The following is a 14022-nucleotide window of genomic DNA, read 5'->3' as shown; positions in this document are numbered from 1 at the left end:
TTAACCGAGTGTTGACAGTACAAGTTTGGTTTGATTCGTTCCGTGAAATGACGACCAAAGATGAGATCCACCAATCCATATATCATTAAATAATTTCTCTTTTAATACCCTTTCTGTTAGGGTGTGCTGAGTGACTCCAGACAGGTCTCCTAAGCAACCAAATTGGGTTGACGATTAGTGGTTCTCACTTTCAATGGGGCGCATGGTAAGTTGTGCGTGGATCGCGGAGAGTAGCTTGAGCCTCCACATGCAGGGAGTCTCCGCAGCGTCATGCACAACGAGCCACGTGATGAGATGCGCGGACTGACTGTCTCAGAAGCAACTGAGACTTGTCCTCCGCCACCCAGATTGAGGTGAGTAACCGCGCCACCACGAGGACCTACTAAGTAGTGGGAATTGGGCATTCCAAATTGGGGAGAAATAATAAAATAAAAAAATATTTCTGTTCTTTACAGTCAATTGTTGATTAAAAAAAAAAACAACAACAACAAAAAAAAAAAAAACATTTAATTCTAATCAAACATAGCATGGACGTGCTAGAGATACGCATCCTCTCGTTAATGTGCACTCACTGGCTTATGCCGGTAGTCTTAAAAGACGGTATCGATTTAGTACCGATTTACCACATGATCTACATACATATGTAAATACTTGTAAATAGTAAAATTATGCATGTTAACAGTAAAAATGTAACAAAACCATATATGCAATGTAATGTATGCAATTTCAAGACATTTATTGGAATACACTAAATTTGAACATTTTTCAAAAGCTAAAATATGACCAATATGATGAACAACTACTGAAAATATAAGTTGTATAATTAATATTTTAGAATAGTATAATAAAGGGTTCCCTAGAAGATTAGAAGGTCCCTTTATTATTAACAGCATTAGCTGAGCGAGCATTTTTTTCCATATGTAAGCAAAATGGACATTGAAACTGAAATATACCAATATGAACCAATACTGAATCAAAATCGAATCAGGAGTTTGTGAATCAAATCGGGAAATCTGTATAAATACCCAGCCCTACTGTATTGAACTGTTTTATAAAGATCAGTTACCTGCTCGCAATACAATAACAGGGTTACCAACATGACAGAACTTCTTCACAGTTTCCATACAGAACTACAAAAGTAAAAACAAAGCAAACCATTACAGACCCACTTCAAAAACACAGTTAGACGCAATGTGGACAGTCTGAAATTCCCCCAGAAGGTGGCACTAGTATCAAAACACTGAACCCATATGACATCATTACAGCACAAACCTTTTCATCCCCATCTCTTGGTGTGTGCAGGAACCGACAGGAAGTTCGCAGGCATGCGTTACGTTCACTAAAGTAGTACCAACAATACTAAATGACAGAGAAACAAAGTAAAAGAATGTAAACGCATTATAGAGTCAGTATGGTATAAAATGTGCTAAAATGTTGATTATATGGCAACAAACCAAATATTTTTTTTGTTTGTTTGTTTAATGGTAGTATGAATATCTATTTCCCAGAATGAGCACACTCACATTGGTTGAAATTCTCCAAGCAGATGTCTCTGTTGCAGTCGTGGCACGACCTTGGACATAAAACAGAGCATTTTCCGTGTAATTTATAAAGAATCAAAACAAAGATTGTACTTGTAGAGTTTTGATGTTATGAGTGTTTATGTTAGTTAAATTGTATAATCACATTTACTCAGATACGCCACATGTATTCAAAAGCAAAACACATGAGCATTTCATTTTAAACATAGGTACAATAATCTCAGATTCTCTGTACATAATGCACCTGACCAAAGTCAATGCACATCAGACTTTAAAACTGCACGTGGATGTTGGGTTTTACTTACCATTATTACATGTGTCCATTACAAGCCTTGCTGATCTTGTATTTATCACTTTGATATCATACAGATTATTTGTGTTTCTGATCTCATGTTTGTTATTGCAGTCTGTGGCATTCTGCAAGAAGATGACAATTAATATAAATTCTAAACTCACCACAATTTGTGTTTGGAACAAAACACAAAATGAAGGTTAAAAATGAAGAGTTTAAATTGTGTACCCCAAAACAGAATTGCAAAAATAATCGGCCGTTTCTTCAACTTCTGGCAATTTCATGTCCTAGGGGTTACATTTTATTAAAATTAACTTATTTCATCTTTTTTCTTTTTGTTACATAAAGAACAAATTACAACTGACTGAAACTTTTTACCATGCCTTAATTTATTTTTGGTATTTTTTAAATGCCTTTAAATTTGAGATTATATTGTTTTAGCCTAGTTCCAGATAGAGAAGACAACAGGTAATCGATTAATCGAGTACTCTTTCAGCTTTAAATATTCAACAAGTAAAAACATTAACACTCTACTACTGATTTTCCTTTATCCCTTTGACTGCAGTGGGCAACAGTGAAACGGCTTCCCTTACCTAAATCTTGATATTACAACTAAATGCATTGGTCGGCGCTGTGGATGCATTATGTTAATAAAAGGAATAATACACCCAAAAGAACATTTAATAAAGTGCTGTAGAAAAGTATTTGCCCCCATTCTGATTTCTTTTGTTTTTGTGTATTTTTCATACTAAATTGTTTTAGATCTTCAAATGAGATAAAACATAAAACAACGGCAAACCGAATAAACACACAAAATAAAACAATTCTGAAGCAAAAAGTTATCCTACACCGATCAGCCACAACATTAAATCCACCTGCCTAATATCATGTAGATCCCCCTCATGCCGCCAAAACAGCTCTGACCCGTCGAGGCATGGACTCAACAAGACCTCTGAAGATGTCCTGTGGTATCTGGCACCAGACATTAGCAGCAGATCCTTTAAGTCCTGTAAGTTGCGAGGTGGGGCCTCCATGGATCGGACTTGTTGGTCTAGCACATCCCATAGATGCGCAATCGGATTGAGATCTGGAGAATCTGGAGGCCAAGTTAACACCTTGAACTCTTTGTCACGTTCCTAATACCATTCCTGAACAATTTTTGCAGTGTGGCAGGGCACATTATTCTGCTGAAAGAGGCTATGCCATCAGGGAATACCGTTGCCATGAAGGGGTGTACATGGTCTGCAACAATCTTTAGGTATGTGGTACGTGTCAAAGTAACATCCACAAGAATGCCAGGACCCAAGGTTTCCCAGCGGAATATTGCCCAGAGCATCACACTTCCTCCGAAGGCCTGCCTTCTTCCCATGATGCATCCTGCTGCCATCTGTTCCCCAGGTGAATGACACACACACACCTGGCTGTCCACATGATCTAAAAGAAAACGTGATTCATCAGACCAGGCCACATTCTTCCATTGCTCACGTGCCCATTGTAGGCACTTTTGGTGGTGGACAGGGGTCAGCACGGGCACTCTGACCGGTCTGCAGCTACACAGACCCATACACAGCAAGCTGCGATACACTGTGTGTCCTGACACTATTCTATTATGGCCAGCCTTAAGTTTTTCAGCAGTTTGTGCTACAGTAGCTCTTCTGTGGGATCGGACCAGAGGGGCCAGCCTTCGCTCACCATGCGCATCAATGAGCCTTGGGCACCCATGACCCTGATGCCAGTTCACCAGTTGTCCTTCCTTGGACCAATTTTGGTAGGTACTAACCACTGCATACCAGGAACACCCCACAAGACCTGCAGTTTTTGGGATACTCTGACCCAGTCTTCCAGCCATCACAATTTGGCCCTTGTCAAATTCGCTCAGATCCTTACGCTTGCCCATTTTTCCTATTTCTAACACATGAAATTCAAGAACTGACTGTTCACTTGCTGCCTAATATAACCCACCCTTTAACAGGTGCCACTGTAACGAGATAATAAATGTTATTCACTTCACCTGTCAGTGGTTTTAATCTTGTGGCTGATCAGTGTATATCACCCATGTGAAAAACAAACTGCTCCCTTAAACTTAATAGCTGGTTGTGCCACCTTTAGCAGCAACAACTGCAACCAAATGCTTCCGATAACTGGAGATCGGTCTTTCACAATGCCGTGGTGGAATTTTGGCCCACTCTTCTTTGCAGAACTGCTTTAGTTCAACCACATTGGAGGGTTTTCCAGCATGATCTGCCTGTTTAAGGTCCTGCCACAGCATCTCAATTTGGCTCAAGTCAGGACATTGACTAGGCCACTCCAAAACTTTAATTTAGCTTCTTTTGAGCCATTCAGAGGTGGGCTTACTCTTATGCTTTGGATCATTGTCTTGCTGCATATTCCAGTTGCACTTGAGCTTCAACTCACAGACTGATGACCGGACGTTCTCCTTTAGGATTTTCTGGTAGACAGCTGAATTCACGTTTCTCTCTTTTATTGTAAGTCACCCTGGAGCAGCAAAGCATCCCCACAGCATCACAATACCACCATCATGCTTGACCATAGGTATGATGTTCTTTTTGTGGAATCCCGTGTTTGATTTACGCCAGATGTAACAGGACCCCTGTCTTCCAAACAGTTCCATTTTCGACTCATCAGTCCACAGAATATTCTCCCAAAAGGTTTGAGGATCATCAAGGTGTGTTTTGGCAAAATTAAGACAAGCCTTAATGTTCTTCTGGGTTAGCAGTGGTTTTCGCCTCGCCACTCTTCCATGGATGGCATTTTTAGCCAGCGTCTTTCTGATAGTGGAGTCATGGACAGTGATTGTTGCCTGCAGTTCCTTGGGTGTTGTCCTTGGCTTTTTTGTGACTTCCTGGATGAGTCGTCGCTGTGCTCTTGGAGGAATTTTGGAAGGTCAGCCACTTCTGGGAAGGTTCACTACTGTGCCAAGTGTTCTCCATTTGGAGATAATGGCTCTCACTGTGGTTCTTTGGAGTCCCAGAGCCTTTGAAATAGCTTTGTAACCCTTCCCAGACTAATGTATTTCAATCACCTTTTTCCTCATAATTTCAGGAATTTCTTTCGACTGTAGCAGAGCGTGCTACTGGGTGAGACCTTTTAGCCAACTCCATGCTGCTGAAAAAGTTATATTTAGGTGTTGATTTGATTGAACAGGGTTTGAAGTTATCAGGCCTGGGTTTGTCTAGTCCAGCTGAACCCCATTATGAATGCGGTTTCATAAATTTGGGGATTTAGTAACTAACAGGCCCAGTTGGTATTGGATAACATTTTTTTGCTTCAATAAATAACATTATCATTTAAACACTGTATTTTGTGTTTACTCAAATTGCCTTTGTTTTATGTTAGATTTTGTTTGAATATTTGAAATAATTTAGTATGAGATACACAAAAACATAAGAAATCAGAATGGAGGCAAATACTTTTCCACAGCACTGTAATTTGAAGCAATCACACTGCTTCAGAAGACTTGGAATGTATGTTTCTATATGTGAACAAAAAAAATAAATGTTCTGTCATTTTTTAATCTAGATGTTGTTGTTTATCCATAGTGCTAATTTTTCAAATGAAAAGCATGTTCAGTGGTTGAAGGTTGAAACTTAAATCCTAAATTTCAAGTAATCGATTACTCTCTCTTTTTTTGGTAGTTCTTGACTACAAAATTATTCTAAATACCCATCCCTAGTTCCATACCCAGACTTTCAATATTAAACTGAGAAAATAAATTATAAAAAAACCAATTAAATAAAACTTAAAATTACATTTGTGTGAAAACCATTTCTATAAAAAAAAAATATATTTTTTTTTGTTTAATGACTGTCCTACAGTTGGGGTGTCATTTCCACCACAACAAACTTTGACCCTAAAAAGTTTCTACAAACATTAGTGTATTTGTTTTTTTTATTCATTTATGCATTTTTGCAGACGCTTTTATCTGGTGACTTACAGTGCATAGAGGGTAAACATTTTATCAGTTTGTGTGTTCCCTGGGAAACCAAGTTGACAACTTTTGTTAACCAAGTTGACAAAAGTGTCAGTGAAGTGCATGCTTGAAGTGAAATATGAGACAATATATATATATTTTTTTTTTTTTTTTTAAATATCATTTAAGTAAAATATTTTTATTGGGCATAATTTCCAATCTAGCTGTTGTTTTGACAAATTATGCAAAAAGTGCTAAAACGTTATTTTAAAAATGTTATTTTCTAATAAACAATACAGAATTTGGGATATGGTGAAAATTTCACTGTGATTGGAATTTTCATGACTTGCAGACTTTAACAAAAATGACATAATACTCCTGTAATGCATGTACAACCACAATTCTGAAAAAGTTGGGACAGTATGAAAAATGCTAATAAAAACAAAAAGGAGAGATTCTCCAGAGATTTTTTTTTTGTTGTTGTTGTTGTTTTTTGTTTTTTTTAAATGTACAGTAATTTCAAATCGGATGTTTGCAACACACTCCAAAAAAGTAGGGACAGTCAAATGTTTACCACTGTAAAACATCATTTCTTTTAATAACGCTTATTATTAATTAATGCCATGTACAATATAATAACAACATATAAACAAACAAGGACAAAGATATATACAAAGACGTACTTAACAAAATGATTGTTAAAAAATACAAAGACAATTGACAGGACATCAAAAATTGTTTCTGGGTACTGTAATATGTAACCTGTATTATATATTTTAATTAACTAGAGCAATTCCAAAGGATATTCCCTTTATTTTCCTCCTACCTTCTCCCCCTTCCTTTCTTCTATCTTCCCCCCTTTTCTTTCTTCCAGCTCCCCCCAACCACCCCTGCCCCCATCCCCCCCATTGTTAAGTTTAAAAAGTGGAATTTTCTCCCATTCATCCATTATGCAGGTCTTCAGCTGCACAATTGTACGGGTCTTCTTTGCCGTATTGTGCGCTTCATAATGCACCACATATTCTCAATTGGAGATGGTCAGCACTGCAGGCAGGCCAATCTAGCACCCGCACTCTCTGCTTATTCGGCCAGTATGTGGTTTGAAGTTGTCCTGCTGAAAATTCCGGGACGTCCCTGGAAAAGACGGTGCTGGATGGCAGTATATGCTGCTCCAAAAATTGTACATATCTGTCTGCATTAATGGTGCCCTCACAGATGGGCGAGTTACCCATGCCATGGGCACTGACACACCCCTGGCCCATACAGACACTGGCTTTTGGACATGATGCTGATATCAGCTTGGATGGTACTTTTCCTCTTTGGCCCGGAGAACACAATAGTGCTGCAACTAATAATTATTTTGATAATCGATTAATCTAATGATTATTAGAATGATTATTTGACTGTTCAGTGATTATTGCAATGATTAATCATTAGCTCCTAACCAATTATTCAGCTTGTGCCCTGACATAAAAGGTTGTATTAAGTGTTTACTAACAATAAAGAGGACAAAATCATCTTTTAAAAATACCTCTAAATGAAAAAAAATACTTTGTATTAAGTTTAATTCAGTAAAGAAGTTCACTGCAAAAAATCTGTTGTTAAAGTGTTTTTGTCTTGTTTTCCATTTAAGATCCTTAAAACAAGATACATTTACTTGAGAAGCAACTTATAAGATATTTTGTATATTAAATGTATTTTGTATACAAGTGTAGTTTGCACTTTGTTATACTTCTGCAATTGCAGTAAAGACAAAATATACTTATATTCAAGATCTATTCTCTAAAAGCAAGTCTAAATATCTTATATGCTGCTTCTCAGGTGAATGCATCTTTTTTTAAAGGATTTTTAGATATTTTAAAATATTAGTATTTTTAATATTATAATCAACATTCTCAGATAACAATTTTTTCTTCTCCAGTATAGCTGCTAAAGTAAATGTACGTTGTTTTAAAGGAGTTTTAGATATTTATATTGGAAAACAAGGCAAAACAAATGGGATGGGATGAGCGTCCCCACGACAGTGTGCATCAGCCGGATGCAGTTTCATTCTCCCCCCCTTAGATCGGGACATTCACGCAACTCATAGAAGAGGCGCTGACCGCCCAGAGAAATGCCAGTTTTGGAGTTTGTAGTTATTTACATGATCTGCTTCCATATTATTTGAACTTTAATAAAGCTATAACTCATCAAATATAACTGCATTAAAGATGTAATGCCGGAGTGTTTCTTTTAAAGCTCCGCATTTTTCACAAAGAGAGTGCTTCAGTATTTAATTATTTTGTATTTTGCATTATAATTCCCTCATACGTTGCATCTGTGAGCTGTGTAATTCTTCCTCTTCTCAATCAGGCACGAGCTGCAGTGCTGCTCTCACGCATCAGAGTTTAATGTGATCTCATGTTAAGTTAAATGAGATCAAACGACTATTCGAAAACGAAACTTTTTGTAGACAATTTCTTATTTTCAACGTTGTCGATAGTTTTTCAAAAACTATTTGAAATGTGGACTCATCTGACCAAAAAACACGGTTCCACTGTTCTACTTTCCATCTAAGATGAGACCGAGCCCAGAGAAGTCGGCAGCGCTTCTGGACAGTGTTGATGTAGGGCTTCTGCTTTGCATAGTAAAGTCTTAACTTGCATCTGTCGATGCAGCGGCGAATGGTGTTGACTAACAAAGGTTTACTAAGGTAATCCCAAGCCCCTGTTCATGATATCCATTACAGATGAATGATGCTTTTTTAACACAGTAATGTCTGAGGGATCAGAGATCACACGCATACAGAAGTCTTGCCCTTTACGCACTGAGATTTGACCATATTCCTTGAATCTTTTAACTATATTGTGCACTGTAGAAGGTGAAATGCCCAAAATCCTTCCAATTTGTCTTTAGGGAACATTGTTCTCAAAGTGCTGGAAAATTTGCTGAAGCATCCGTTGGCAAATTGACAAGTCTTGAATGATCCTTGCTCTTGAAGGACTTGGCTGTTTTTGGAGGCTCCTTATATATTATGACATGATTGCCTCACCTGTTTAACATCTCCTGTTTCACATTGCCTTGTTATTTTAACTCGTAAAATTGTTATTAGTCTTAAATTACCCATCAAAACTTTTTTGGAGTGTGTTGCAATCATCTGATTTGAAATTACTATACATAAAAAAAAATAAAAAAAATGAAATTCACAATGTAAAGCATCATATAATGTTTCGTTGTAGTGCTTTCAATATAGCAAAAGGTGATTATAATTTAGAAATAACTCCTTTTTGTTTTTATTAGCATTTTTCATACTGTCCCAACATTTTTGGAATCGGGGTTGTACATAAACTTCTTGACATTGTTAGCAGGCAAATTAAATAAACAAGTGAGAGTGTGAAAAATGTTTTAACGAGACTTTCATTGCCAAATTCACAACTTAGTTTGCATTGCCAGCAAAATCACTGAATATTCAATATATCACCCAGCCCTAGCTGTTTAATTTCTTACTGTATAATCAAAGCAAATTATATATACAATAAATAACAGCACAAGCATTTGAGGCATAAACACTGACCTCTGACTCTATAGCAGGGCTGAACTGGAGGCAACTAATACGATTATCAGGCTGAGCTCTGTAACTCTGCATCTCCTTTACTGTAGGGGAAAAAGACAAACATTAAAAGTCACTCTCTTACTTTTCACTTGTGTACAAATTTGTTAAACAAATAAATTGAATGATAGATTGAAAAACAAAAGAAATCCAAAGAGAGTTTGACTTTCCCACACAATATTAAATTCACATAATCAGCATTAAGACAGACATACTCAAAAAATTAATCTCTTATTTAAACAATTTCAGTTAGGGCTGAACGATTTGGACAAAAAAAAAAAAAAAACTAAACTGTGATTATTTTGAAAAATATTGCAATATGATAAACCAAACTAAATAAATAACACAAGAGGAAAAAAAAAATCAACCCAATCACATTGCATCGGTCCACTGTGTAGTTTTTGTTTGTCCAATTTGAAAAAGGATCAGCTCACTTGTTCATTAATTATTTAAACTCAGTCAATTTGAATTAGATTATAATGAAATTATTATTAATATAAGTAACATTATTATAGAAATATATTATTTGTTTTATTATTATTACTATTATTGAATAGTAATTTATTGCTTAAAGTGTCATGAAACACAACACTTTTTTTAGATGTTAACAGGTATACCTCTTGCACACAAGGGAAGAGAATTTCAACATTCGTTATTTTTAATTTCAAGAGGAAAAGAGTTAATTTAGGGATTTTTCTGTCCATTTTCATCTTCCAGGTTTGAAATGAACATCGAATCAACGTCACAAGACGTGATGTACAAGGTTTAGCTTTCCATTGAATTTCAGCGACTCTTTGTCATGGCGTTCTTGATATTATTCATGAGAAGGCGTGGTCTTTACCCTTTGACAAGTGAGCGCTGTTTGTCAGTGTGTGGTTGACATGCACATGACCAGCGCTTCAAACTCTCAAGCGCCTCAGTTGAGATAGTTTATCGTAACATGACGCGATTCCCCTCCACACTGCTGAGAGGCTTTCAGTCAGTCAAAGGCAACACCTTTTAACCCTCCTGTTATGTTTGGGGTCAAACTGACCCCACAGCAACTTTGCCATCTCTTAAAAATATGCTAAACTTTTTAGAAAAACTGACTTTTCCTATATTTATTAGATATATGTAGTCATGACCTAACATTAATTTTCTCCCCATTAGAGAGCTTTTATGATCTTTTGGTCCCCCTTTCAGTTTCACGCTTCTGAAAACCTCTTTTTTACTAATTGTGATACTTTATAGCAACAGCTTTCCCTAAAATAAAGAAAACTACTATTTGTAAAAACAACATAATAATGCGTTTATAAATATGTTTTATAATCACTTTTCAATCCAATAAACTTACATTTACAAACAATCTGTACATTGTGCATAGTAGCACAGAGGAGGACTGAACATTCAGTGTCATTGAATATTAATATCACTGTTTTCTTGTTCTTGTTTTTTTTTTTTTTTTTTTTTTTAATAAATATGAAAAACCTGTTTGTTTTGACTGGGGTCAAATTGACCCCAAACATAATAAATGTCATCATTTTTAAAAATATACAGTGAATTAATTTGCCCTTTCTGACTAAAATAAAAATATAATACTTAATGCCACAAACTGAGCCTTTAAAAAGCAAAAAGTATTGTTTGTTAACACTATTGTGATATTGCTGGTATAAAAATGATTTTCCTATGCAAACTGGACATTTCATTATAAATATAAAATAAACAAATATCACATGCCATGTTTTATCCTAATAATTTGTATAAAAAGACTGGTCAGAAGGGACACAATCATTAAGTATGACTTAATAGCAAAAAACATTTTGAATTTGAGTAATTAATCTTATTTTAAAACTTTGGGATCAATAAAGTTGTCGCCCAAATTTAAATGCAACAGGAGGGTTACATTTTTTTTTTCTCTCCCCTTTTTCTCCCCAATTTGGAATGCCCAATTCCCAATGTGCTCTAAATCCTTGCGGTGGCGTAGTGACTCACCTCAATCCGGGTGGTGGAGGACGAAACTCAATTGCCTATGCATCTGAGACCGTCAATCCACGCATCTTATCACGTAGCTTGTCGAGCGCGTTACCACGGAGACATAGCGCATGTGGAGGCTTCACGTTATTCTCCGCGGCATCCACACACAACTCACCACGTGTCCCACAGAGAGCGAGAGCCACACATTATAGCGACCACGAGGAGGTTAACCCATGTGACTCTACCCTCCTTAGCAACCTGGCCAATTTGGTTGCTTAGGAGACCTGGCTGGAGTCACTCAGCACACCCTGGATTCGAACTCGCGACTCCAGGGGTGGTAGTCAGCGTCTTTACTCACTGAGCTACCCAGGCCCCCGCAGTACACATTCATTAACACAAAAGTTTTGAGATATGTGGCGAGGTGGACTGTCTCTGACTGGGACTTGTTTGAGACGTGTTTTTTTCTTGTCAAAGACACAAATGTTACTGATCGATCCATCCATCCTTAATGTGTGTTAACTGATCTAAGCACTTATATCTGTGATGAACATCTTGGAATAAGTCTCAAAAGTTATTAAAGTGTAAAAAACATTCACATATTTTCAATACAGAGTACATGGCTTGACTTTTATTTGTGTATTAAATTACAGATATAAAATTACCAGTATGATTCTGTGTACTGTATAGTGAGTTTACAACAGTGTATAATTTCTTTGTGCATTCTGTTACAAGCAATTGTGAGAATCTTTGATGCTGTTAACTGTATTAGTGAAATAATGCTGAGTGACCAATTCAGATGATTTGTTCCCTCAGGCAATGGCTTTCAACATATTTAGTCGGACTTTAACTTTGCCAGCTATACAAATCTTACAATTAGTCATATTTTATCCTGATAATTAGTGAGAGCTGGTATGGGCAACTGACAGATTGCTTGCCCCCCTCTTTCTCCCCTTCCCTGCACTAAACACTAGGGCCCTTGTTCTCACAGATGTCCACGCCCAGTTGAGTTGCATTTTTCAAATGGCTGTGAGGCAGACTTATGCTGAAAGACGAGTGTTTGATGACCCTTTAAAGCATTGCTTTGCAGTCCAGTTCAACCCTCAAGCTTTTATTTTGGCAGAACTGAAGTGCAGTGAAATGCTCTCTTCTCCCTTTCTGTCCACAAAAACCCAGTGTCATGGGGTTAGTTTAGATTTGTATAGAAAATTGTAGCGGCCAAACATGTGAAATTACGCAAATGTGCAATTAAAGTTAACCTGGAGCGCTTTTAAATATACTGTGCTCAGTGCACGTAAGAACACCAAACTAAACTCAGAGCACATCTGGTACCAGATAGACAGAATTGTTATGTATCAGACACAGAACCACTGAAAACACGTGTAATAAAGTACACTGACCCCGTTTACATGATTTTAAGAAAGCACTACACACTACAGACAAAACAGCTGCGCACTAAAGCGCAGCACAGCAGGCAGCATGTTCAGATTATCTATTTATTGAAATAGAGCCCTCTTGGTTTGATAATCGCACTGGATCATATCGCGATTTCGATTTGATTTTGATTAATCATTCAGACCCAGTTATAAATGCACAGTCATTTAAATGTCACACACCTGAAAGCGGACTCCCATCTTCCATATTTTCCATCTTTTTTTCTGCAGCAGTAAGGACAGATTTGCTAGTGCTTCAAAAAGGAATTTAGAGATTTTTATATGATGGCAAACCGAAGAAACAGAACAGATTTAGTGTATATCTACAATGTTAAATGTACCACCTGTCTGCCTTCAGGTCCCAGACAATCTTGCAATGATTCCCAGTTTGATGTTCTGACTCGGTCTTCATCTGATCCTTGCCATTCTCCTCTGCCAACATACCCTGTTGTTTCACAGTTTCAGCGCCAACCGCACCAAACAACTCTGGATCATCTTGTATCACATCCAGTACAAGGACATCTTCCTCATATGCTCGAGAAACATCCAGAAAGCTGTTGGCAACTGCAGAAGTAGACTCAGATGATTGTGGGGGAGTGAAGCCTTGATCTTCATATTTATTTTGACTGATCGTATCATCACATGACCGCAAGCTCTCTGCTGAAGCCAGTCTACTGACCTGTTCATTTTCATCTTCAGAAGAGGACGAGTCTGAGATTGTATAATTGTCAAATACTCTCTTTTGTTTCCTTTCTTTTAAAGAGGAAGGGTTACTGCTGAGTCTAAGTGGAACAGAATTTTGAGGGCCACTCGCAGGGTTAACTGTAACCTGTTCCACTGTAGGAGTTGTCACAGAGGAAGGGCACTGTGCTTTCAGCATTGCTACTTTAAGACATAGTTCTGAGAGTGACTCTGGATCATAGTGAGCCCCAATTCCATTTCCGGCCCCCTCTTCATTCACAGCTGATGGAGTACTTGATGTTTGGTTAACAGGACGGGTACTTATTTGGGTAATTCTGGGATTTGGAACACATCTTGTAAGCAAGTTTGGATCAACTGTTCTGATGAGAGGAATAACATGCAGATTTTTGCACCCCCTTGAGACAGCTTTCTGATCAGGCAAGTTGAGTGGGGAATGATTTACTAAAAGTTGTGATTGAGGACTGCTCCTCTCAAATGACATTGCATTACCATAGCCAACAGGTTTGCAGACTTTAAACTTTTCAGTGAATGCAGGTGTAAAAAACTGAAGAACATTGTTGCAATTCTCAATGGTTTCCTTAACA

The 14022-nt window shown here is 37.3% G+C and overlaps 1 protein-coding gene across 1 annotated transcript in view; it reads right to left on the bottom strand.

Moving 5' to 3' along the window:
- The window catches only part of topaz1 (testis and ovary specific TOPAZ 1), a 57096-nt gene extending 43448 nt beyond the window's left edge, over window positions 1-13648 (bottom strand). The window contains exons 1-7 of the mRNA XM_051670584.1: window positions 13081-13648; window positions 12920-12990; window positions 9318-9397; window positions 1847-1958; window positions 1524-1573; window positions 1273-1359; window positions 1067-1130 (exon numbers count right to left, since the gene is read on the bottom strand). Coding sequence (XP_051526544.1) covers window positions 1067-1130; window positions 1273-1359; window positions 1524-1573; window positions 1847-1958; window positions 9318-9397; window positions 12920-12990; window positions 13081-13616 — 1000 coding nt within the window. The 5' untranslated portion in view covers window positions 13617-13648. The remainder of the gene's footprint in view (window positions 1-1066; window positions 1131-1272; window positions 1360-1523; window positions 1574-1846; window positions 1959-9317; window positions 9398-12919; window positions 12991-13080) is intronic.
- Window positions 13649-14022: the final 374 nt, after the last annotated feature.

This window comes from Myxocyprinus asiaticus, chromosome 34, assembly GCF_019703515.2.
Source record: "Myxocyprinus asiaticus isolate MX2 ecotype Aquarium Trade chromosome 34, UBuf_Myxa_2, whole genome shotgun sequence".
NCBI classification, from domain to species: domain Eukaryota; kingdom Metazoa; phylum Chordata; class Actinopteri; order Cypriniformes; family Catostomidae; genus Myxocyprinus; species Myxocyprinus asiaticus.
This window is presented reverse-complemented; position numbering and strand designations above follow the sequence as displayed.